Below are 26,810 nucleotides of genomic sequence, written 5' to 3' on the forward strand. Positions count from 1 at the left end.
GAGAGCAGCCGGGCAGGGCAAGGCTAAGCTGAATGAGTGTTTAAGGAACAAAAATTTTTTTTGCGTACTTCGTTTTTGTATGATCAAGACAAATGTACAGGTTTACTTTATTGACTGAACATTTGCAATGTTCTTACTTCAGTAAACGTGGTGTGTATCATTGAATGTACTCACGGGGAAAAGACTGCTATAACTTTTGACCTATTTCTATATGTTTTGAAAGTTGTTGCTACAGTGTCACAGTTCAGGCCAACTGCACCTGTATTTCTCGAGTCTGTGGTCCTGAGGACACCCAGGCTCCCCAGCAATACCTGTCTTGGGCAGAGATGTATGCCTCTCTCCCTCTTGACTGGGGTTTTTCCAGGTTGCACAGTTCCCTGCCTACACTGTATTCCCAAGCAAGTCAGACTGCTGAAACCTGCTTTTATAGCCCCTCAGAGGCTATAAACAGCATAGTTGCCCATAGGTATAAGTTACCACACTTGCTTTTCTTAAGCAAGCACCTTTATTCTTAAAGCGAATGCATTATGGAGAAAACATTTTAAAAACAATAAGAGACTACACACATGCTAATCTTACCAGTGATCATGCCTCAAATCCAGAAGGGGCTCTGCCAGGTGATCAGTCCTTCAGATGCCACCAAGGGGTTTTTCTGCGGTTACAAGTTCATAACCGCCTTGGCCCAGAATAAGCATACCCATGGATTTGAGAGTTACTGCTTTATACAGTTTGGGTTTTTGATCTGGGAATAGGTAATTCATAGACAGTGGGTCTCTCCTCAGGGCATAGCTTCAAAAGGCTGGGTTTTTGTCTATCCAAAGGAGTTATATTTACATATACCTCCCCCTAGAGATTTCCTGGGAAACCCACTTTAAAAGTTCACGTGATTGTAAATAATCTTTTGAAACTCATAACACTTCCCTGTAAACTGTTTACATTAGTCAAGTCTTCTCCCTTGAGATGTTACATAAACATTTGCATTTTTAATACAATGAACTCCTAAAATAATTGAACTTAATTCAGTAAGATTTAACTTAATTCAATAAGGTTTGTCCAGGATATTGCAGGAAATTGCCCTGTCGGTCACAGGGTGTGTGGTTAATATGAGTGCGCACACAAAGCTCTGTCCTCGGAATCAACAACACTAGCTTTTGGCATCCACAACTTCACACACAGATTCTCCTTAGATTAGTAAGGTTTTGCAAAGCTGCAGGAGTTCAGTGGCTCTCAGGTTTCTAATGAACTTACAGAGCACTTTAGATTCCTAATAGCTTTTTAAAGTTTTTTTTAATACAGATAAAAAATTAAGCTAAAACTAATCATACTGCCCAATAGGGGATGTACATTTATATTGTGCTGTCACAAATCAATTTCTCTTCTCATTTTTCCCTACGAGCACCCATTTCTGTGTCCCACCTTTCTTTGAAACAGCAGTTTTTCCTGTGGTGTGTAGTACCGATGTGCAGTAGGCTAGGGGAATCATGACATGTATGGTGAGATGGATAGGTAGAGAGTAATTCTGAAGGATATATTAATTCTAAGTTTGACTTCATTAAGCAGCAAGAAAATGAAGTCTTCTAAAATTCTAATTTTATTTTGTGAGGTAGTAGAATTGATTAGGCATAGGTATTGACAACTGAAGAGCTTTTAAGTCAGTCTCTTATGCAGCAGAGTTGTTGAACTTGTGTTATACACAGTTGTATTGAGCAGCATGTCTACACATGCCCTAAGTATGTTGTAACCATTTTTCTCTTCCCAAGGGATGATGATGATATTAATGATGTTGCATCAATGGCTGGAGTCAACCTATCAGAAGAGAGTGCACGGATATTGGCAACAAATTCTGAGTTAGTGGGCACATTAACAAGGTCCTGTAAAGATGAAACCTTCCTACTTCCAGCATCTTTGCAAAGAAGGATACTAGAAATAGGTATGTTGACACCTGCTAATTTAATTGTTCTAAACACTAGTTTCACTAAATGGGTTTAAAAATAATTAAATATGCCAGAATAGTTTTATGCACTTTCTGATATTCATTTGCAACTGCTATAACCTTGATGTTAGAAAAAATAACACGTGTTTGAAAAGTTCCTAAAACTCTGGCTCCAGGGTAAGTGTTGCTTATTTTATATATCAAGATAAATATATCGCTAGATCTGATTGAAACCCTTTTGCTGAATTTTTTATACTATAAGCCGATCAATAACCAGCAACAAATATTGGGGGGAGGGGGAACTGGAAAAACATTTTGACCAGCTGTATAATAATTCACACTAATTATAAATTGCTTACTTTTGTAAATTAGTGAGTAAACAGAGCAATGATACAACATCATAAAACTTCATTAATTTTATTTATCTCTAATACTTCATAGCATACTGGTAAATCTTCTATGGAATATTTTGCAGTGTCTATGAAAATTTAGTAAAGTGAGACTTTCTCTACAACATCACGTTAAATCTTGGCTGAGAAATACATAACAGCCTCTATTTTTTGTTCATGAATTACTTACAAATTTGTGAAGTTGGGTTAGCAAAAGTCAGCTGTATTGTAAAATGTCTTTGCAACCGAGTGGTTACTAAAAACTTCATTTCAATTTTAACCACAGGTAAAAAACATGGAATAACGGAAATCCATCCTGATGTAGTTAGCTATGTATCACATGCAACACAACAAAGGTTACAAAACCTTGTAGAAAAAGTATCGGAGACTGCCCAACAAAAGAATGTTTCTTATAAGGTAATTAAATTTTAATTGTGCAAATGATAGTGTTCCACAAATTGTGCTTTCGCCCCGGGCAAATGCATTCAGATCTGATCATGGACTGCACTGAAACTTGGGGCTGCTTATAAGGAGCATTTCCAACCTCTAGAACAAGAATGGGTCTAGACAAAAGCTCTAAGTAATATTATTTTTGAGTGCCCAACCTTGTCTACTATTACAGCTTTTGTGGAAACTGATATCACAGGCGGTAAGATGGCAGCTCCCAATATACAAAGAGGACAGAACGGAGGACAGTCGGGAGGAAGGTTGCAGGGTGGTGATATTGCAAACTAGCTTGCTTAGGCTTCCATGTTTTTTGAGGACACTGCCTTGAGAATTTGAGGTTCTCTCTTGGCCGTATGCCATGGATCATTTGAGTGGACAAGATAGAAAGCTCTGTTGGGTGGCTGAAATTTATTACAGAAAGGTTATTTATTGCAGTTCCTTTTGAAAGAATCATATATATTTTAGTGTACAAAAAGTTTAATTAGACCTAGACTAGTTTAGAAAAAAATAAAGTTTGAGTGTTCCCTGTGTAGACCCTGGTCAATGTACCCGTTCAAAACAATCAAAAATACTTATTCTATGCAATAGTCTTTCTATAGAATTTAAAAAGAATGTTCTGTGTCTTTATGATTTTTTTTAAAGTAGGAGGTATAATATGAAGCCTGTCAGAGTTGAGATTTCCTCATGAGAATCTAAATAAACTGGACTAGAGTATGCACATAGTGATATTTTCTTTTTTTAATATGAAGAGATCTTATAAATTTAAGATCATCAACAAAGGAGAATGAAGACCCAAACAAGATATATGTGGGTGGTTTTAAAGCAGCAGGCTTCAACTTTATAAACTTTTTAAATGAACTGATGAGAGGAAACTGTCCCCTTCCCACCTGTCACACATTAATAGGGTCCAGCGTGGGATTAAGTGGCCGAAAACCATACAGCCACAAGGAAAGGAGGGAAGCCTTCCCTCAGCCTCACCCTCCATACCTGGACATGAGATTCAGTCTAGCTGCTGAATCCCAAGAACCTCCCAACACAAGGGGGAATTATGGTGCTGGTGAGGTGCTCTAATCTGTACAAGATTTAAGATCTCACCACCACCACCTCACAGGCTAACAGGGTCTGTGCCGGTCATCTCCAAGGTCCCATGCTCAGGTTAACTCCAGGAGCTAGCCTTTAGAGCAGCGGTGGGCCACCTATGGCTTGCGAGCCCCTCCCCCGCTGTCCTTCCTCCCCCGCGGCCTCAGCTCTGGGTGGCCAGGCAGCGCAGTTGCAGAACGGCGGCCTGACCCGGTGCTCTGGCCCGCGCAGCTGTATTGCCGCCAGCCACCAGTGCTCCATTGGTGCCAAAAATAGCTGAGTTTATCAACTTCTGCCTCTTCCTTTCAAATTACGATCCTTCATCCTCGCTATTCTAACTAGCGCTGCCAGCCACCAGTGCTCCAGGCAGTGCGGTAAGGGGGCAGGGAGCAGGGGGGGTTGGATAGAGGGCAGGGGAGTTGGGGGTGGTGGTCAGGGGGCAGGGATGTGGATAGGGGCGGGGCCATCAGAGGGCAGGGAATAGGGGGGTTGGATGGGGCAGGTGTCCTTGTGGGCAAGTCAGGAATGAGAGGGGGGGTTGGATGAGGCGTCAGGGGGCAGTCAGGGGTGGGGATCCGGGGGTTATCAGGGGACAGGGAGCAGGGGGTGGTGGATGGGGTAGGAGTTCCAGGGGGCGCATCAGGGAACAAGGAGGGGTTGGATGGGGCAGGAATCCCAGGGGAGCCTTCAGGGTGCGAGAAGCGGGGGGTCATTGGATAGGAGGCAGGGGCCGGGCCACGCCTGGCTGTTTGCGGGAACACAGCCTCCCCTAACAGGCCCTCCCTATAATTTTGGAAACCCGATGTGGCCCTCAGGCCAAAAAGTTTGCACACCTGTGCTCTAGAAGTCTCTTCTCCACACTGGATGCTAGTTGTATGTTGCAAAAATAGCTGAGTTTATCAACTTCTGCCCCTTCTTTTCAAATTATGATCCTTTATCCTTGCTCTTCTAACCAGCCAGGCCCCCAAGATGCTGTGCAGAGTATGGGGGGAAAAAACCACACTGGACACCTTTCTAATTTTGCCCAGGAGGGAAAACTACTTCCTCTCCTCCCATTGTCGTCTCCCCTCCCTCCAAATAAAAAAACGTAGCTGTCTGGACATATACCCAGCAAACCTGGAAGCCTAGCGCTTGCATCTACAACTTCCTGTAGGGCAAGTCAGATGGGGCAGCATCTTGGGGCACTAAATATGGTGGGCCTACTCTGGAAGGACTGTGATGGAGCCATTCTGTTCCTTTGCTTTACTCCAGTTGGACTCTGAGCAGCCAAGGGAGGTGAATATTCCTGGTTGTTCCCTCCCACCTCTACCCCTACCCATGCTTGTGCTCCAGATGCATTCTGGGTGGGAAGGTGCTTGAAGGCTGAATGATCATCATCGTCCTTCCAAGCAAGTGATCATCCCCTGCTGGTCTGATCAACATCCTTCATCTGTCACTGCTGCGATGGGGTTGGGAGTGGAGATAGCAGTCAGTCTGTAATTCTCCATAAGCGACTATCAGATAAATGTGAATTCCATATATGATTCATGTAAGCACTGATAGAACACTGTGCCTCACAGAGCACAATTTAAAAAAACACCTCTGTGAAACATGTTTAAAAGGCCAAAGTTACGCGATGATATTACTTAAGTCAAACCCTGATGAGATCACAGAACAGTACAGACTGCTTGTTTTGGTTTTTTAAAATGGGTTTTAGCTGGTTTGACTGGTTTAAAGATAAACTTGGTGTTTGAAAAAGACTAAGTGAGCATTTGAACTTAAAAGTATGGGATCTCCTTAAACTGTACAGGACAAGCTACTAGCTTTGTTTTTAAGATTTGTAATGAAAAGCATTTTTACTGCATTTTCAGGATGATGAAAGATATGAGCAAGCAAGTGATGTTCGGGCACAGCTCAAGTTCTTTGAACAACTTGATCAAATAGAAAAACAGAGAAAAGATGAACAAGAAAGGGAAATTTTAATGCGTGCAGCAAAGGCAAGTGCTTCGATTTTACTTAGATTTACAAAGTCACTTTTGACGTCAAAAGGACAGGGTGCCTTTCATTCTATACGACATACAGTGAAAGAGAGGACTCTGTTTCTAATCTCAGCTTGGAGAGCACATACTTTAGCTAGAGCTCTATGTTTTCCACTGTAAATCATGTAATGTAGCCCCCTCCCTGCCCCATTTCATTCCCGTAAATAAAAAATAAATAAATAAATCTAATTTTTTTTTTTTTTGCACTCCTCTGAGCAAGAGAGAGACTTCTACAATATTTTTTAGTCACTGGTCCTCCATTGTGGACTAATCTCCACACTTGCTTTGAGAAAAGAAGAAACCAAGAGAATAAATCTGCATGAGGCAATATTTGAATTGGAAAATGAATATTTATAGTTAGTGGATAGAGGAAGGGATTTGCTGACTCTTAGACCCTGGTTTTTCTGTTTCTTTGACCGAGCAGTTCCCCAATTTGTGTAGGCAACTATAGTAACTGCTAGTGCAGATGTGCAGTTAGCCATTTAACTGGTCATTTGTTCAAGCAGTTACCTGATTTGCATGGGCAGTTGTGGTACCTATGTTCATAATTAGGTGGGCAATTGTATGCCAAAGGGGTAACATTTCACAAAGGTCAAAGTCTAGTTCCTTTTTGCATGCATAGATTTAATCCGTGTTTGTGAATACAATAAATCACAAGCTCTAGTGTGTGTAGTTTGGACCCCTACACAGATAGCCAGAGACATGAATATTCAGATGCTTGGGTGCCATTTGTTTCCACCAGAAGAGGGATGCTCTTTTTCCTTGCTGCATGGTTACAGTGAAGTAGAATTTTTATGGAAGCAACCTATCTACTTAAGTCAAATGCAAAATATGAACTGTTTTGCATTCATTGGATGCTGACTCTGAATAAAGAAATTAAAGAACAGTGATTTTTCAGGTATCAAAGTAAAATACTGGAACAGTGAATGTAGCAATGATTTTTGGATTACTAAGTGAAATACTGAATGAATGTATATTATCAATAACTGTACCTTCTGTGATGGGTACCTTAGAAATCCATAGAATCTGGGTGCCATGTGTGTAATGATTCATAAAGTCTTATAGAGACTTGCATTAAGAGAAGAAATTCCAAACTTGGGTACCCTAAGTTAGACATGTAAAGCTATTTTTAGGTATCTACAAAGTGGTCTGATTTTTCAGAAGTGCACCCTCTACTCCCATTGAACCCAACGAAATAATTTCAAGAAACTACATATAGTTTAGTGTCCACTTCTTTTGCGATTTTATTAATTTATGTACTACTTTCTCCTATACCCTTTACCAATATACAGTCTCGGTCTAGACAAGAAGACCCAGAACAGCTAAGGTTGAAACAGAAGGCCAAGGAGGTATGTGTTCAGATGAGCATGTCCTTTAACAATCTAAATATTCTCAGAAAATCAGAAGGGGGGAAAAATAATTGTAACTTTTGTTCTGAAAAACACAGATGCAGCAACAAGAGCTAGCACAAATGAGACAGAGGGATGCTAACTTAACCGCATTAGCTGCGATTGGTCCTAGAAAGAAAAGAAAAGTGGATTCTCCAGGATCTGGATCAGGGACAGAGGTACAGTATAATTATAACTCTTGTATGCAAATATGCTATGGTTTTGTTACCCTGTCCTCTGCAACAGTCTTTCCCTTTTATTATTTTCTTCCCTTGTTGCTGAAAGTTTCCTGAGCAGCAGAAATTATTTTAAAGTGCAGTAAGACTCATTTGATCCAAAGACTAGGGCTAATGTTAGCACTGCTTCCATGAGCAGAACATAATAGAACACAATGGATCAGGCCCAAGAAAGGAAACTTCGGAACTGCTGGCCTTGCAGCATGCTTCCCTCCCAATCCCAGCTATGTTCAGCCTCCACAGCATTGGAGGAGGCAAACTGGCAAGAAGAGGAGGTAGTGGTTCCTTTCTTTGTGGTCATTTCTCTCTTTACCAAGAGGCATGTGCATGTTAAATAAATAAATAAAAGCCTGTAACTTTGTCTCTCCCATAGTAGGTTGGAATCCCCTGAAAGGGATTTGGGAAGGGAATCTTCCAGAAGTGAAGTCTATGAGGTTCAGTCTCTAGGAGGATACATGTTCCAATGATGCAGAGAAGAGACCAGGGGAGACAATGCAGTCAGTTACCTTGTTAATCCATATAGGAAGCTGTCTTTAAGCCTATAGATAACCGCAACAGTAGCCAAACTGTAGACTTTCTTTACTGCTCAGCTCTTTGGGTATGTCTACACATAAGCTGGAAGTGTGCTTCCCGGTGCAGGTAGGCAGGAGTGTTAGCTCTGCTCGAATTATCATGCTAAAAATACCAGTGCAGTCCAGAATGTGTGTTCGGATGGCTAGCCCAAGGTGCCATCCATTCCAGTCCTGTCTACACTGTTCCTCTCAGGGTGCTAGTTGGAGCAGAGCTAGTGTGTGTCTGCCTATCCACATAGGAAAGTATGCTCTCAGCTACAGTGTAGATGTATCCTGCTTCTTTGAGTCCCTATGTGTATTCCACTGTGGGTATGCATATGCTCCATGTGCCTGGAGCTGGAGAATTTTGAAAGCAGTGTCCGTTGGTCCACACATGCACCCTGGCTCACCTCATGCGTCTGACTGAGGAGATAAAGGAACCAAGCGGGCAGACCGACCACCTCTCCATTTCCTTCTCACCACCATAGGATCTGGGTCAGAACCCCCAGTGTCCAAAGCTTCAGCTTTCTCCTTTATCTGTGACTATTTAGATATCTGTAAATAGTGTTTATAGTACTAAAGTTTTAAAGGTTTTTTTTAATCTGATAGTTTGTGTTTTACGGTTAGTCAGTCTCCCTGATCTGGTACCCATTGGGTACCAGACTATGCCCCTAACTCCAGGCTTCAAAATTTGTGCGTCCGGTCCATGATCCTTCTCAGTCACTGACAACTATCAGTGCTGCTCGTACTGCCTTGGGGAAGCCCACGTTGCAGCAAGGTGCAATATCTGCCCTTTGTTGCCCACTTGGAAAGGATGGAAACTTTGCTGTAGGAAGCACTTAATGGAAAAGGCCATGAAGCCGCACTCAGACCCAGGCTGGGCTACCCTTAAAACCCCCACCCCCGCCCATCAGCTTGAGTCAGTAAGGAGTGCATCTCCTGCCGCCAGGTCCAACTCAGGAGTGAGGGATTCTACCCCCACAGATTCCTCGATGAAGTTTTACCAGGAGAGCAAGGAGTATTCTCACAAGCACAAGGCTAAGTCTTCCCCCAGATCCACTTTGAAGAAGTTGGATTAAGCCCTGCCTGAATCAAGCAAGTCTTTTAAATTCAGGCTCAAGGAAATTTAGGATGTACTAAGTCTCAGAGGCATGATAAGAAAGCTCACATATCTAGGGCACCATCAACACCTGATCACAATCCAGTGGCAGCCTCCGGTACACTGCAAACCCTAGGATCTGTGGGCACCAGTGAAGACTGATCACCGAGAGCCTCCTTTATTTGCGGTACTATCTTTGATTTTAATGGCTGTGTCAAGACTCTCTCTACTGCATCTCCAGTGGTTCAGGCGAACAGGGCCCCTCTCGCTCTGGAAAGAGCGGAGACCTACACTCTTCCTGAGGATGTCTTTGCTTTCCCAGACCTGTAGTTTCCCGCGCCACTGGGTCTCTCCCTGTTGAGAGAGGCTATAACTCCACCAGGGGAGCTGGCCTTTGGGAGGAGTTTGCCTCCCATTCCATCTTTGAGCTATGATTTCCCGCCAGTACCACTGTTGGAACCAGAATTGGTTGTCACCTCACTGGGAGATTGTCTTGCCCGATGAACCATTATTCCCTCCTCCAAGACACACCTTCCCAGTCAGAAGACCTAGCCCAGTTTGGGACCAGCCTCCATCTCATCACCTGCCTCATAGCCATTGGTACCCCCATAGCATGGGGATTTCCTCATTGCCCATTTGATCCATTTTTTTGGCCATACTGGGGGTTGTGGGATCAGTACCATCCCTCAGAGTTGGTCTGGTAGGGAGTTGCGACTTCCCTCACCTCTGAGGGGACAGCTGTAGCTGCCCCAGATTCTGCTGAAGAAGAGGAGTACGTACTGGTTCTGGCAGTTCCACCTGAACTGATGAGATTGCCTTCTTTGTCTCCAGATGAGGTGGTGACTCTCTCCATTTCCCTCCCCTCTCCACCCAAATCACTATAAGCAATTCCAGGAACTACTTTGCAGAATTGCAGGGGAGCTGCACGTTCCTCTTGAGGAGATTGAGAATCCTCAACACAAGCTCCTGGAAGTCCTTCAGTCCTCCGGCTCCAGTCAAATAGCGCTCCCTGTTAACAAAGCCATCATGGAGCTAGCTAGAGTGACCTGGCATACTTCAGCTACTGCGCTCCTATTCCAAGAGGGCAGGGAAACAGTATTGTGTCCCAGCCAAAGGGATGGAATTGCTGTTCTCTCACTGCTCCTAACTCTTTAGTCATCCAGGCTGCAGTGGAGAGATCTAGGCAAGATTGCCCCGATCTACCGTGACTGACAAGGAGGGCAAGTGCCTTGACTTGTTGGGAAGAAAAGTCTTTTCTTGTTCTAGCCTCCAGTTCATGATAACTGACTATGAGGCACTTATAACTACGTATGAGTTCCTTAACTATTCCAAATTCATGTACTTTACTGACACTCTCCCACAGCAGGACAGAGCTCATTTTTAGGCTCTCAAAGAGGAAGTCAAAATGGTTGCCAGGACCACTCTACAATCACAGTAGATATGGCTGATGTATCTTCCAGGACAATAGCTTCTGCCATTGTAATGCTCAGGGAGTCATGGCTCCATATCTTGGGGTTTCCCAGGGAGGTCCAGAACACTGCTGATGACCTACCCTTCAATGAGACTTATCTATTTAATTAGAAGACAGATGAGTCCTTACACACCTTTAAGGACTCCAGGACCACTTCTTGGCTCCCTAGGAATATTACACTTGCCCCAAAGAGAATTCCACCAGCAATCATACAAGCCTAGACTAATGGTTTAACAGTTCTTCCATCAGAGACCTTATGAGAACCCATAAGAGACAAAGGGTTCAAAAGACTCCCTTCCCCACACCACCTGCAGCAGGTTCCTTATCCCAATCCCAGCTCTCAGCTAAATGTTTTTGACAGTAGCTTGAGATGCAAACCAGTAAGTACAACACCTCCTGATTCCAATGTACCCTTTGGGGGTAATCTAATACTCTTACAGCACCTATCCATTGTTATTGCACTCCCAATGTTGAATGTCATCCATTTTTGCTATATGATAGAGTAATCATCCCCCTCCAAAGCCCTCATCTCCACCCCCTCTCAGGGGCTGCTCTCACAAGAACATTATCAGACAAGAAATGGAATCTCTCTCTTATAGCAAGGAGTGATAGAGTGGGTTCCTCTTCAGTAGTAAGGGAGTAGTTTTTACTCAACTTACTTCCTATTACTCAAAAAGAAGCGTGGTAGCTGGAGGCCCATTTCAACCTCTGCCATCTCAGCCCTTTTATTTGCAAACTCAAGTTTTGCATGGTCACACTGGCATCTGTAATTTCATCCCTGAAAAAGGACCTGTAGTTTACAGCTCTCAACATGAGGAATACCTACTTTCACATGGTGGAAAGGCCTAATCAGAATCTTTCTGCCTATAAAAAGCCTGTTCCTCAATGGGACTTGAATCTTGTTCTCTCAGTCCTCAATTATCTTCCTTTTGAACTAGCTTTTTGCTCCATGTCTCTCCTGTCCATGAAGGTCTCATTCCTGGTAGCTGTCACCTCAGCCACCGGGATTGATCAGCTTGGAGTGTTAATGGCAGATTTTCCTTATGCTACGTTCCATAAGGATAAAGTCTCATACTGTTTTTACACTCTAAATTCACCCACAAAGCAGTCTGTGAACCCATTAGTTCACACTTGTGTTCTTTCAAAGACCTCTCTCTTCCTCAGAAGAAAGGAGGCTCCGTTCCCTCAATGTTCAGCAAGCCTTAGCCTTTTACGTGGAGAGAACAAAATTGATAAGGAAGTCTCCTAGACTATTTGTTGCTGTAGTGGAAAGGGTCAGGCTAGATGCTCTCAAGGAATCTTAAAATGCATCGCAAGCTGTATTTTGCTCTATCGACTGTCTCTAATCTTCCACCTCCTCTTGGGGTAAGAGCTCATTCCACAAGAGTGAAAGCGACCTCTGTGGCATCGTTTCAAGAGGTGTCTATTTGACATTTGCAAGGCAGCTACGTGGTGCTCCATCGGCACCTTTGTTGAGACACTGTGCCTTAGTACAGGACTGCTCTGCTGATTATATCTTTAGGTATGGCAGTCCTTTGTACTCTGCCATTTACAACCTCACACCCTCCTCCTGTTTGAGTACTGCTGGTCAGTCATCCACAGTGGAATACATGCAGGGACTAGAACTTGAAGAGAAAGTTATTTACCTTTATAGTAACTGGAGGTTCTTTGAGATATGCGATCCCGATTTGTATTCCACTACCTGCTGTCTTTCCCATCTGTTTTGGATCTTCTCTGGTTTGTGGTAGAGAAGGAACTGGAGTGGTGGCTGGCCCACCCCACACCTTCATCTACTGAGTCAGGCGTGAGGTGAGCCAGGACGTATGTGAGACCAACATACACTGCTTTCAAAATTCTCCAGCTGTGTGTGCATGGGGTGCATGCGTACAGCTAGGGGACTACACATCTTGAAGAACCTCCAGTTACTATAAGGTGAGTAACTACCTCTTGGAGCAGTTAATGCATTGGGAACCACTGCTATGCAAAAATGCTGAAACAAGGTAGTTTGAAATCATCACTGAATTAGGCAGCAGGAACATCTATAAAATCGGTATGGTTTCTAAACATGTACTAGCCAGTTTTACAATTTTGGACTAACACTAGTTTTTGCTGACATTTAAGGACAATTGATTCAGTGGCGGAGATTTTTTTTTAGTTAAAACTTTAACTGTTCAATTGCATTTTCTGCCAGGCACAGTTACTAGGTTTGGGGGCGGGAGGGGGGAGAAGTTGCTGGGGAGAATTACATTTGACTTTGTCAGCAGTGTACTCCATTTTTGGTAACTGTGTGCTTTATGCTCTGGTGCATTTGCAGACTTGTTAATAAACAGGAAATGGAGTCAGTGTTTCCTGTTGAAAGTACAATTTCTGTAATTCTTTTAAGTATTACAACTTCTTGGAGTTGGTAGAGTTTTAAGGGTTTAGTCTGTAATTTTTGACTTGTGGATGGCAGAGGTTGCTCGCTAACTGTTCATGCAAAACTGATAGCAGCATAGAAAGAGTTAAATAGTTCTTCCTGTATATCACTTTCTGTATTAAGCATCGTGTATTCTTTATTGGTAAGATAATTTGCATGAGACCTTTTGTTTCAGAATAGTTCATCTTATGTATTTTATTCAGCTCTTGAAGTAATAATTCGATGACGTGCTATGTTATAACATGGAATTGGTTATGCAACAAATATATGATAGTAGTAAATGACATTTTGACCCATGAAAGCGTACAAATAAAAGTTGCCTGTCTAGCCTGTTGACAGAAGTATATTAGTGTTCAGGATTATTAAAATACATGAGGGAGAAAAGAATTTATATAAAAATCTAAGCCGGTAAAGAGATATGGGTCAATTATAACAGTATAAACACAACAGTAAAAATTGCAAGATGCTACATTCTTATCTAAGACTATAAAAATTCATGTGCTCTGAGAAATATGGAATTAAAGCCTGATTGTCATGATATGCAGGAAAAGTCACTGGCACATGCAGTTACAATATAGGCACTACCTATTTCTACATGCTTGACTGTGCAACCTTATTCTCTTAGTGCCATCTAGGCTATGGGATCTATTTTACATTCACTGGGAAAGCCTGATGTATTCTGACTAAATCTGGCTAATTTAGTTGTCTCAGATTAATCAGTTACTGGTTAACCAATTAGAAACAGGTTCCCTTAGAAATCTAATCTTTTGTCTGATTAATTAAGAACCAGCTGCTTTTTATGTGATAGATTCCCAGCTGTGCCTTTGCTGTGTTTCACTTGACATTTTTAAATTGAGTTCCACTTGTCACCATTTTTATACAATTTGTAGTTAAGGCATATCACAAGAAGTGTGGAAAATAAGGTTTGTCACTACTTAGACACAGATTTGTAAATGTGAGCTTTTGATGTCAAAGGACTTCTGAATCTTAATTACATGTAAAGTCATCTCTATGTAGTAACTGTGGTGGTTCAGAATTCAATAATACAGATTGCAGTCGGTTTAGGTATTTCATACCTGACTAGTTCATTTAATTAAAAGTTAGCAAAAAATGCTCTTAATGCCTTGTATGCCACAACTCAAACATTTGTGGCCACACCTTTTACAGTGTTAATCTCTATATATTATGTAATACAGGTGTCACTTTCCTTACCTTTTAAAATGTGGTCCTAAGTATTTAAGAGTCTAAAGATGCAGGTAGGCACCTACTAGGAACTTCAGAAGTGTCCAACCTGCACTAGGTGCCTATCTGCATCTTAAGGCTCCTAAACACCTCTGAAAATCCGGCCCTTTAGTCCTGTAATTAGGATAATTATTTATCTGGTGAGCCAATGAACATGCTTAACCTGCTTGAAAAGCACAAGTCTGATTTCATGATTAGAACTGAATGGAACTGGGAAGAGCTGCACTGAACAGTATAAAGTACCTGCTAGGGAACACTAATCTCAACCACATTACTTTCTTAATCAATAATGTAGTCTGAGCATGAATATATTGCTTTGCAGTCTAGAGGATTGTATTACAGTCCATTTCTCAGTATCTCATTCACATGGCGTTAAATTACTGTAATTTTTCTTGAATCTTTATTGTACTACTTTTTCTCCAGAACATACCCTATAGTTTCATTTTTTTAAAAAAAGGTATAGCTGATGTTTGAGCTCACCAGTGGAAATACTTGAGACCTTTGTGATGTGTCATTTGGTGTTAAAGTGATATGGAAAAATATGACTATTTACCTATGAGCATGTTCTAAACAGAATGTGCTGTTTGCAGTATTCCAATAAAACATTGCTGCCTTTCAAATAAAGTAAAATGAAATGGTAACAACATAGAAAATGAAAATCAGCTCTCTGCGTTTTTTTAAAATTCTTAGCAAAACAGACGTCTAAAAGTGGAGTGCATTTCTATCCCACCTGCAAGGTTATTTTGACGTCTTTTAAAAGCATTTATTATAAAGCAGCAGTACCAGTCAAGACAATAAAGCCTTTTTAAAATTAAGGCACAAGCAGACTTCTTGGCCTGTGAATGCCATCTGCTGGTCATAGCACTTCTCCACATATATCTGAATTAGCCTGTAACAAGGAAACACTTGACAGCCATCCATGTGCACCAGCCTGTTTTTCCAGTCTAGTTATTCAAACAAGCTCCAGTATTTTATTTCTATAAAACTGGTAATATTAAATTAATTTGACAAATTTCTTAATAAGGCATTTTATGGAAAATTGTGTTTGCTTTTGCTGTTCATATTTATGCTGTCAGCATAATGTAAATCAGTGAGCTTTAAAATGATGTATTGCATTTTACTGTGGCTTGCTGTAACATTTTAAACACGTGACTACTCTGGTCTCAGTATTATATTTAATTATAGCATAACGTTTCCCCCTAATTTCTTCTCTACTTCTGTAGTTAATGTAATTTTGCCTTTAAAGCCTCTTTACATTGTAGCATTGGCACTTTCTCTGCCATTCCCAGGCTTTCTCCAATGGGGTCCTTAATTTTTACCTTACTACTTCTTGCCCCTTTTTCCTATTCTTATTACTATATATGTATATGTCTTCATGTTGTCTTAGGTCTAAGAAGCATGCTCTTCCCACTGCAGCCAAACCAGTATTTAATCACACAAACTCTCTTGCAGAGAGTTAGTGCAACAGCCTCTCTCTCCTCTCTGGAGACTTGTCTGTAAAATAAACTGATGTTCTTCTTTGAATATGTGTCATATGGATCCCAGGGTAGGTGTGCGTGCGCGTCATGCATGTGAGATTGTATTTTTTTTGAATAGCAGTGTCAATTGGAGCCTGATATGCATCCAGTGCAGCCCTCTGTGTCGATTCAAGGGCTTAAGGGACAGAGCAGCCACAACCCTCCTGCGTTTCCCTTTTCCCATTGCACTGCCACAGGCGGTATCTGGTGAGTGTCCAACCTGCTACCTTTCTTAGCTTCAAACGGAATCTAGGAAATGAGGTTGAGGAAATACTACTTGACCATCCTCTTTGATTTATTCACTAATTTGGATGTTTTCCACACACACAAAAAAATTTACTTCCCTGGACAGTGGGGTAAGGCATCTCATGCCAACTGCCAAGGTAGTCTCTAAACCATCAGGATTTAAGCCCTATCTGACATACAGTGGACTCATTCCTCTGATTAAAGCGTGTAGCCAATGCCTTTTCTGTCTGGGAGAGAACCACCTGCTTGAAGAGCTTGGTGTGTAAATCTTTCTTGTCAAGGGACACGTGGCTGAAACTACACCTGCTTGATCAATTGATGGGCGTCACCTTAGACCCAGTTTCAAGGAACCCAAAGGGTTATACTCAGCAAGTGCTCCTCCAAGCAGACACACACCACTGCATGATCTAGCAATGAAAGGAAGGTAGGCAGGACAATTCTGGCAAAACTGATACCAGCCGCATCCATGACGATCACACTAGTACCAGGGCTGTCAGCATCAGGCACTGCTGTCTCAATACCGAAGCAGGCTATCACTTCCACACTAGTACCGTCAGAGTTGGCATTGGCCCTTCTGGGACTCATGACCTCATCGGATCTGGCACTGCTGCTCAGTATAAGGATGAGACCGAAAGGAAGGGCTGAGTGGAGACCACACACTGTGCCAAACATTAAGGAGTGATGCATCATTTCCTCTCTGAGATAAAGGCACCTAAGTAATCTGCCAAGGGAGTGGCAGTGAGTAAGATGGCACTGTAGGCATCAGCACTGATGAAAGCACCAGCAGCTGCAAGGATTATGGATTGAGGTACTACCCTTCAAAATCCCCCCCAGAGACATCGATGGTATCAGTGCGGTGTCGAGCTCACAACTGAAGCTGGATATCACTCCTCAGCACAGCTATTTGAGGAATACCATTTCTCATCACCAGACTGCCCTTTCTCCCCATTGTTGAGCTGGGATGTCTCCCCATTACAGTCTGAGAGCAACTCTAGACCAGGTACTAGAGATCCTCTCCTAGCACAGCCACAAACAAGACAAATGACGTTGGGCTGACCAGCTGCAGCTGCGCCAGTGAACAATGTGAAGTTGCATATGAACATCCTGGAGCTCAGAGCTATTGGACTGGCCTGCATAGGGTGCTCCTGCCAGTCTTCTGAAATTTGTTCGTGCTGATCTTCAGACAACACAATAATTAATTATGCACTACATAAGCAAACAAAAGGACACCTGCCTTTTGTGTCTGGAGGCTATCAGGTTCATCAGAGTGGGTTGACCCGTGATCTTTCTTATCCCAGGAGTTGGCAACGATCTGGCGGACTTCCTGAGCAGACAATCTTTGACCAACCACAAATGGTCCCTACACAGATCCCTCATGGAGCCATGTAATGGGTTGTACCAGACCCTTGAAGGCCCTGTGGTCCTGCCATACCATGTCCCAGAGAGGAAGAGAAAAGAAGTCCTCCAAGTGGCCTAGAGTGGTTGTGGGGAAGCAGCCAATGAGGGAGGCCACAGGGAGCAACCAATCAGGGTCCAGCAGCCTCATATAAAAGGAACTGTAGGGTCAGTCAGTCAGTTCCTGGCTGGAGCTGGAGGAGTGTGGATGGTGTGCCTGGCTGGCTGAGGAAGCTACAGGACCTTGAACAGCATGGTGCTGGCAGGGATCCAGGAAGCGAGAAGGACCTCCAGGCTGGCTGCTGGGACTCATCCAGAACAAGGCTCTGAAGTAAGGGTGAAGAATGTGCTGGGGCCGTGGGGAAGTGGCCCAGGGAAGTGTAGCCACTATGCAGTTTAGTTAAAGGGTTGTGGTAGACGACTGCTATGTAGAGGGCCCTTGGGCTGGGACCTGGAGTAGTTGGTGAGCCTGGGTCCTCTTCCACGCCCCCCCCCCCCTCCTCGCCACATTAGCCATTGGGAAAGTGGCCTGGACCTTGTGGGAAATTGTGTGTGTGTGACGGGGTGGTTAGCAACTACAAATAGAGCCATTTGGAAGCCAGCACCCAGGTCACTTAGCTCATTAAAGGCATCAGATGTGGTTAGAGTAGGAGGGAGTTAAGTAGTTTGAGCAGGATTGGAAGAACAGAAGTGATCATTTGCACCTGTAGAGAACCTGATAAGCTTGTGAGGTAATTAGCTCACCACCTGGGTAGCTGGGAGAAGAAGGCAGTACAAAAGGCTAGAGGTGTTAAAGAATAAGAGGGACAAAACACCTGTCAGGGATAGTCTAGTTTACTTGGTCCAGCCTCAGTGCCGGGGGATGGACTTAATGACCTCTCAAGATCCCTTTGGGTTCTACATGTCTGATTCCTGCTGGATATTGTTTCAGGCAGGAGAGTGAGTGAGGTTCAGGTACTTATGGCTGAACCCACCACCATAACATGTTCCGTAGGGACAAAGTAGTGCTGAGACCTTCTCCAAAATTTATTTGGAAGGTGGTCTTGAAACCTGATCTAAACCAGTCAGGTAAGTTTATTTGCCTTCTACCTGAAACCACACTTGACACCAGGAGGAAAAACTACATGCACTTGATGTTTCCAGGACTTCACTTTATTATATTAACAGGACCAGATCATTTAGACTGTGGGCAATAAACTGCCAGGATGTAGCCAGACATTCTAAAGGTCAAGCCATCTCTTCACCGGGGATATCACAATGTATCTCACTGTTAGCAGCTGGCTGGTGATGTTTAGTAGGAAAAGTACAAGACTACTCCACCAGAGCACCAGCAACACTGTCTGCTTGCTTCTGGAATGTGCCAGTATTGGAGATCTGTAAAGCAGCAACATGGAGTAACTCTGACAGTTTGTCAAATACTGTGCCTTGGACTTGTAGGTCAGATGCCAACATTGGGAGAACAGTACTACACTCATTGTTCAACTGATGCAGCTGGAGCTCCTCACTACCACCATCCTGAGGGCATACGTAATGCTCTCTCATCACCCACTTTCAGTGGGATCCACACTGACACATACTCGAACTGTTACCCTACAGTAACTGTGGTTCTTTGAGATGTTTGTAGTCAGTGTGGATCCTATAACCTGCCCTCCATCCCCACTTCTTGGAGTCCTCGGCTACCATGGGCGTCTAACTGAAAGGGAACTGGGGGAGGGTCATGGTCACTTTGCTCTTTATGTCCTCACATGGGAGCAGGGATAGCACCAGATGCATGGGTGCCCTGCTGGATCATGTTTAAAAAAAAAAAAAATCCAATCTCATGCACCTGTGATGCATGCACTCCAGCAGGGGGAGCCCTACTGACTACCGCATCTTGACGAACCACAGGTGCTGTGAGGTAAGTAACTGTTCTTGAGTTAAATCTGTCTTCTGTTCCCCACTTTTGTGTTTTAAGTAAATTCCACCTGACTAATCTGCACACAGGAGACCAAACAGGTTGTGCTATTTGGTGGGAAGAGTCGAAGCTAACCTGACAGTGCACTTTCAAGAAAAGTTGATCTAAAAACCAAAAGCACCTGCGTGATTCGAGCCTAAATCCCATTGAAATTCAGTAGGAATTAATGTCCTACGGGTGAGATTCTGTGCTGCACCTCGGGGGAGGAGGGTGGCAGCAGCAGTGGGCTAAGGTGGTTTTAAAGCACATTTGTGCCTTCCTGATCATGGGCTGTTCTCGTGTCCCTGGGGGCATTTCTAAGTTATGGCAGTTGTGGGCCAGGGCCTGCCCCTGACACACCCTGCCTTCACCAAGGCTTGTGAAGGGGTCCTCAGAAGGCAGCTTTTATGGCAAACTTCCACAGTCCCTGCATTGGGGGAATTCTCCCCCTGCCAGACACAAGTCTTTAGGGACCCTTTACCATAAAAGTCCTTTTACTCTGTGTAAAGGTGTTGGAGTGGGGGTCAGGATCTCATCCTAAGTCAATTTTTAAATTGGGACTGAGGAGCCTAAGTCCCTCAGGCACTTCTGAAAACTTTACTTTAGAGCTACATCTGTGCAGTACCAGTATCCACTAAAGAGTGTTAAGGGACATGATTTGAACAGTTTTTCCCAACAGATGATGTGGACAATAAAAACTAGATTTTTGCAGGTTGTATAGTAGAACAATGGGTGCTTCAGTCTAACTGAGCGATGCTGCTGTTTGAAAATAAAATATCTCCCATGTCTAATTGTTATCCCAAATTTGACATTCCTACATGTACCCCAGAATTTGAAAGTACTGCAGTCAGCAACTTTGTATGTTTAGCCAGCTACCAGCTGAAAACCAAACATCACATAGTTGGGAAAATCTTAGGCCCTGAGAGGCCAGGCCAAATAGCTGCATGTTTGCAGTTTTGCTATCAGAATGGGAGCATGGGATAAAAAGTGAATGTATTGTGAGAATAGAAGGAATGTTTGGGTGGCCAATGTTCGTCTTAGGCACCTCTGACACTTCTGATACGTAAGGTTTTTTTATTGTTTTTGATAAGCGATGAACAGTTTTGCTGAAATTAACCTATAGTGACTCCTATATGCTTTGTTTGAAGTTAGCTATAAAAGATTAGATGAAAGAATTTGCTTTGGAGCAATCTGAAGAAGCTTTCTTTGGGCAAGGATCTGACAACTAAGTTCCCCAGCAGTTAAATGGAAGGAGGGCCCTCTGAAGCCTGGCTGCTGATCCCTCAAAATCATCGAACTTTAGATAAATACAGATGTTTTGAAATTCTCTATACCTACTGCAACTGTGTCTGTGTGTGTGCTTAATATCTAATAAAGCAGTTTTAGGTAAAAACACTCTGGCTTGTATCAATTATCTGTCAGATGGATGAGCTGTGCCCCCGTTAATTTATTCCTGATGACGCCTGGAGAGAAACAGTAAAGTTACCACTGCTTTAGGTTCTGAAAACCTTGGGTGACATAGCATACAGTACTTTCTATGAGAAGTCCCTTGTTTTATATCACACCTGTTTGTAGAACTGTCACAAGTTCTTGTCACAAATATTCTCTGTGGATGTTTAAACATTCTGACTCTAGCTTTTCTTCTCACCTCCAGGGGTCCAGTACAAATACACCAGTCCCAGGCAGCTCTGGAGTTGGAACAACCAGACCATTTACGCGACAAAGGATAACGCGGGTGAACCTCAGGGACCTCATATTTTGTTTAGAAAATGAGCGAGAGACAAGCCATTCACTATTGCTATACAAAGCATTCCTTAAGTAAAATGGAAAAGATCAAGGTATTTTTGACAGAGAGACGCCTGAGGACATTTTTTATAGATTTGCAGATTACGCCTTTTTGTAACAAGCAAATGGGATATTGTTTCAAAAACAACCACCTCTTTACATGGAACAGTTTTTTATTCTTGTTTATAAAAAAAACAAACTCTTCAGTACAAGAGAAATACATTTCTGTAACAGTGAGGATACTTACAAGGCCTGTGGATACTATAAATGGACAATTAAACTTAACTCATCTCTTGATTGAGTGGCCTTCTTGCCAAACAAGCCATATATAAAGACTGATGGAATCGTTTAGCAAATAACTAGCTACCCTTTGTCATACCTGTAGCAGTTTCAACATTAATTGTGCATTTTAGTTCAGTTTTACTTAACTAAATTGATTATATAGGTATATGTCTACAGCAGATGACCTCATTTCATTTTAGCTTTTTTTAAACAGTCAGTTAGCAAAGCAAACTGATTTTTAAGAATATTTATCTTTCCCCAACATGTTCAAATTCTAGAGGGATATACAATTAATTGAAACATAACCTCAATTTTTAATCACATTATTGCTTATTAGAGGCCCTGAAATCCCATAAAGGAGGGTTACTTCTGAATGTTTTTATCAGCATCTGTAAAAATGCATTTTATTTGCTATAGTTTGTAAAGCTGTAAAGTTTGAAAAAAGAAAAAAGGAAAAAAAAGAAAAAGAGAAACCTTTTCAGCATAAATATATTTTACTTGCACTGTGTTTTTAGCTAAAGTGAAAGCTTAGATTAAATAAAATCAAAGTTGAGAGGAATCATCAAAAAGACTCTTTCTCAGTGTGAATCAAGTGTTGAAAAATGGTTGGTGTATTTTGTCAGTAATTGTACATAATTTTTGGCACATAACATAAAAAATGGCTATGTAAACTATAATTATTTTGCTAAAAGACTGTATGCAAGCTGTGGGCCTACTTTAAAGATGTCCAGAGCAAAGTCCCTTCTTTGTACCTATTTTTTTATTACAAATATACTAATTGGTTCTTTATATTTTCAGAGGTTATTGTATTAAATTGTCTATTGATAGTACTTTTATGACTGTAAATACTTTGGCTTTCTTCGTGTGAACTCTCATGTTAGAATTTAACTCTCTTGCGTGTAAACTGAATGCTGATCAGTATTTTTTATCAACACCTGACAACTGTTACACCTTTTATTTTGTCTTTTAGGAAATCCTGTCTTTCCATTTTTTTCATGTAAATTTTGCACAGTTACTTGTTCATATGTAAATATTTTACTTTCAAAAATGAAGTTTTTAATTGCTATTGTTTTATATAGGATTGAAAGAAAATTAACTCCTTTATTAAAAACAAATTTATCTGTATTTGCTAATGCATTTTCACTCTCTACATCTTTCCTCCTCCTGGATTTATTTTTCTTAGCACAGTAATAAGATCCTTCTCTGTGAGGGGATGCTACCTTCCAATGATGCACTTTATTTCTTTTAAGCTTGCTTGCTTTAACCAATATTTTGAAGGCATACAGCTACCCTTGCTATGAATACAGAAATTTCACTGTCCGCCTAAGGCGTTCTGTATAAAGATCAAGGGTAGAATATCTGTAGCAGGGACGTCTCCTATAGAGTGTGTGACATTTTATTTTGACTTAATAAAATTCTTCATAAAATACTGTGTTCACACTGAGGGCCAGACTCTGCCCTCAAATGCACATGTGCTACTGTCTTTGACATCAATAAGAGGCATGTGTGTATCTCAAAAGAGAATTTGGTGCTAAATTGTAAAGGGACAGTGTCAGGGAATTTTTTTTTAAATAGCTCAGTTTCTTTAAGTGTTTTTCTGTGCTGTAGGTCATTAAAATCTATTGTATTTTTCACTATTAATGCTGTCCATTCACTTTTTGGATTTTATTCAGATTGGACTGCAAAAAGATTGCTCACACATTCCCTTTTGTTTCCATTAGTGAGGCCCAAGTTCTGCCATCAGACCCATGCAGAGTCCTGTTCATTTCAGCAGGTATCCTTGCAGGTGGATGGAACTGCCAGTGCAGATAGGATTGCTGGCTACTGTCCCAAACTCACTATTGGCTAATATCAAATTAGGACACAACCCTGCAGTAACTTAAGCCTGTGAGAAACTATTTGCGCATGAGTGTAGTGCCATTGAACTCGATGGGATGACTCCCAGGAGTAAATTTCTCCCCTGAGCAAGTGTCTGTCGAATTGGGGCTAACGCGGTACCTCTTGGTTCTTGTGCTCTGTTGTAATGCTGAGTTCACAAATACTGGTGGGAAATCAAACCAATCCAGACATCTGCTTTCATTGCAATTTTTTTAAATTAGTTTTTAAAAGCTTTGAAACTTGGTTTTTAGAGCCAAAGCATTATTGAAACATTCCTTTACACATAAAAACACCTCTTCTAAATGTTAGATGCCATTCAGAGTAGCAAGGAAAAACATAGAAGCTGGAATTTAGGTCTTGGCAGGTAAGTGGAGAAGTGATATTTAAAAGTTAGTTTCCATGTTTAATTCTTAACACAGTATGGGATGGTAAGACTTGGCCCAGAAGTTTTACTGGTAGGGGTCTGACATGGCCATGTGGCAAGTGGCAAATCCATATTTGAGTAATGAAAGTCATCACAAACGTGCCTATACCAATGCTGTAGCTTATTTTTATATGCCATATTTAGCAGAGAAAGTGTTGTAGAAATATTCTGGAGAGACTTAAATTGTATTGGGGAGGGAAAAGAAGTTACTTTATCTCTCTCCATCCATTTTGCTCCCTAAGTAGCATAAGTCCACTTATACAGACTTCTGAAAAGAAATTTTAAAACCTTCTTTTGAAATAACAAAAATCCTTTTTCTATATATCAAAAGTAAATATCTTAGGACTTCTCAGGGCTAGTAAATGCCAGCGGGATAAATGGCACAATCTCCCCTTTCCAATAGTGCAAAGCTAGCCCTGGGATCTGTGAACTCTTGTAACTGAGGTACTGGACCTTAAGCCTGTCACGAGTGCAGAACTGAACACTACCTAATCAGGATGTTGGGTTATTAGTTTTTTTTTTGGAGGGGGGGGGGGAGATAGGAAGAAGAGGGGTTGCGGGGGTTTCCAGAATTGGGAGGAAATGTTTTTTAGTATGTTGATTACTTTATTTAAATAAGTGGCAACTGTATGAAGTTGCTCAGAAATTTGGAATATTAGGGGAAAAGTCCTGCTTGAGAGGGATTAATGGAGAAGCAAGCAGACAAAGTTGTCTGAGTTGCCTAATGAATGTGACTTTAGCTCAGGGACCCACAATTTAGCATATGGCTATTGCCCCATGTATGTGGCACATGTGTGCGTGCATATGCATATTTTGGGGATCACTTGGTTGAATGTCTTTTTAGAAGATTTTCTGCTCCTGTGTAGGGATTCCAGACTCAATCTAAATAAAGATAAGTCATCTTTGCCCCTATGGATGGCCTCTACAATCTTAACAAAGGAATGATGCAAATAAATATTTTGCAATTCCTCCTTAGGTCTCTAGGTGTCATGTGATGGAGATGTAGGAAAAAATAAACTAGGGAAGTTTGAGTTCAAGTAACTGCTATAGAGAGATCTGTAATGCAATAAAGAAATTATAGAATGACTGACTTTATTTTGTTAGCCCAAGCAGCACTCTGATACTCTGTGATTATCTGTTTCAGAAGGCAGTATGTAGCTGTAATGGACCTGAACTATTGATATTATTCATCTGGCATGAAAAGTCAGCAAAACAATTAGAATATAATAAGGTGCTCTGAATTCAACCTGTTTTTCTATTTTGCACCTGTATAATAAAATAAGGGTCCCATGAACAAACCTCTCAGAATGAGACGTGTGAAACTTTGATAATGTCCATAAAATTTGCAGTAATCATTTTATTAGGCTTTTTAATATGATCCAGAAAGTTTGTGTCTAAGCCCTGCTCTACACGGGGGGAGGGGGGGGGGGAGGATTGATCTAAGTTAACCAAATTCAGCTACATGAATAACGTAGCTGAAATTGACATACTTAGATGGACTTACCGTGGTGTCTTCACCGTGGTGAGTCGACTGCTGCTGCTCCCCCATCGACTCCGCCTGCGCCTCTCAGGGTGGTGGAGTCGAGGGGAGAGCGCTTGGGGGTCGATTTATCACGTCTAGACTAGTCGCGATAAATCGATCCCCAGTGGATCGATCGCTGCCTGCTGATCTGGCGGGTAGTGTAGACATACCCTAAGTTAGACACTTGGCTGAGCTACTGAGTAATACAATGATTGTAATATGACTGTTTCCATATTCAAATATCTGCCCAGAGAGTAAAGCCCTACTTTTCTGGGGTGTGTGGTATAAGGTACTATGACTTGGTTATTTGCTATTCAAGTTCCAGTATATATAAAGGCCCAAAGTTCAGCACAATCAAGCATGGGTTTTTTAATGTGAAGATGGAGGCAACTATGTGCCAAGCTTCAATATTAAAATTGGTTATAACGTGCAGAACAAATTTTAAATGGAAAAGAGTTCAACCTAATCCCTCTGACTTTTGAAAATATAGCACAGACCTACATTTTTGTGAGTATCTTGTTTTTCAGTTAAGGGAGGCAGTGTGGTTGCATTGATAGAACACTGGTGTGGAACCTAGAAGAGAGGGAGGGCCTGGGCTCTCTGGTTAACTGGAAAAGGGAATGCAGAAACCTTCTCATGCAAGAGGGAGAAGGACTATTGAGTTTGGAGCTAGGCCTCTAGGGAGAAAGCCCTGAGGGGCATAGCTCTACCCAAAAATGGCAGGATGACCCTGCAGAGCCTGGGATGGGGTGGAGAGTCTGTGGAGCAGTGAGTGAGCCCAGGTGTGGGGTCAAGTTATGTTTGCGTTTAGTTTATTGGACTCCTTATTTACCTAGAAGGGGTGGCACTAAATGTGACCTGGCTGGAGGGCTGAGTCAAAAGAAGAGGTGGACCACTTGTTGCTAGAGGAGAAGTGCCTGCAACGCCATGCCTAGTGACAAGGGGATGCTCCAGCACTGAGTCCACTCGTTGACACCCCTATATGCACTGTACTCTGTAGGAGGAAGTGAGCAATTAGACAGTAAAATTTATTTTCATAGCATTTGGTCTATGTGCTATTCCATCCAATAGCAAAATTAAGCTATTGAGAGCAACCTTAGTTTTAAGTAAATTTTCTCTAACTTTTTTCAGCATGCACGGAGCTGTGTGATTTCTAGGACAAACCGAAACATTGCCCTTGGCTTGTAGGCTAAGCTGCTGAGAACAAATACCTTCAATATTTCAAGGAGACCAACACTCCACAACAGTTAGAAGTTTGGCCCCTGTCTTTATGGGAGAACATGGTTTTCAAAATAACATGTCATCATCCCCACACACACCACCTGATTCTTTTACTCTAAGGACATTTTACACCACCTTGGCATGGCAAAGAGGCTGTAATGTGCGTATAATACTCCTGAGGGCATTCTGTGCCAAAAAAAAAAAAATTAGATTCACCAAGGACAAGTCATGCCTGACTAACCTGATTGCCTTCTATGAGATAACTGGCTCTGTGAATAGCGGGAAAGCAGTGGACCTTGACTTTAGGAAAGCTTTTGATATGATCTCCCAGAGTGTT

General features: G+C 42.0%; 1 protein-coding gene across 2 annotated transcripts in view; it reads left to right on the forward strand.

The window, feature by feature from the left end:
- TAF4 (TATA-box binding protein associated factor 4) overlaps positions 1 to 22,553 on the forward strand; it is a 69,829-nt gene extending 47,276 nt beyond the window's left edge. For both annotated transcript variants that reach the window (XM_075118729.1, XM_075118728.1), the window contains exons 11-16: positions 1,761 to 1,930; positions 2,609 to 2,739; positions 5,700 to 5,825; positions 7,160 to 7,216; positions 7,315 to 7,434; positions 21,016 to 22,553. In XM_075118729.1, coding sequence (XP_074974830.1) covers positions 1,761 to 1,930; positions 2,609 to 2,739; positions 5,700 to 5,825; positions 7,160 to 7,216; positions 7,315 to 7,434; positions 21,016 to 21,183 — 772 coding nt within the window. In that variant the 3' untranslated portion in view covers positions 21,184 to 22,553. The remainder of the gene's footprint in view (positions 1 to 1,760; positions 1,931 to 2,608; positions 2,740 to 5,699; positions 5,826 to 7,159; positions 7,217 to 7,314; positions 7,435 to 21,015) is intronic.
- Positions 22,554 to 26,810: the final 4,257 nt, after the last annotated feature.

This window comes from Caretta caretta, chromosome 13, assembly GCF_965140235.1.
Source record: "Caretta caretta isolate rCarCar2 chromosome 13, rCarCar1.hap1, whole genome shotgun sequence".
Taxonomy (NCBI): Eukaryota; Metazoa; Chordata; order Testudines; family Cheloniidae; genus Caretta; species Caretta caretta.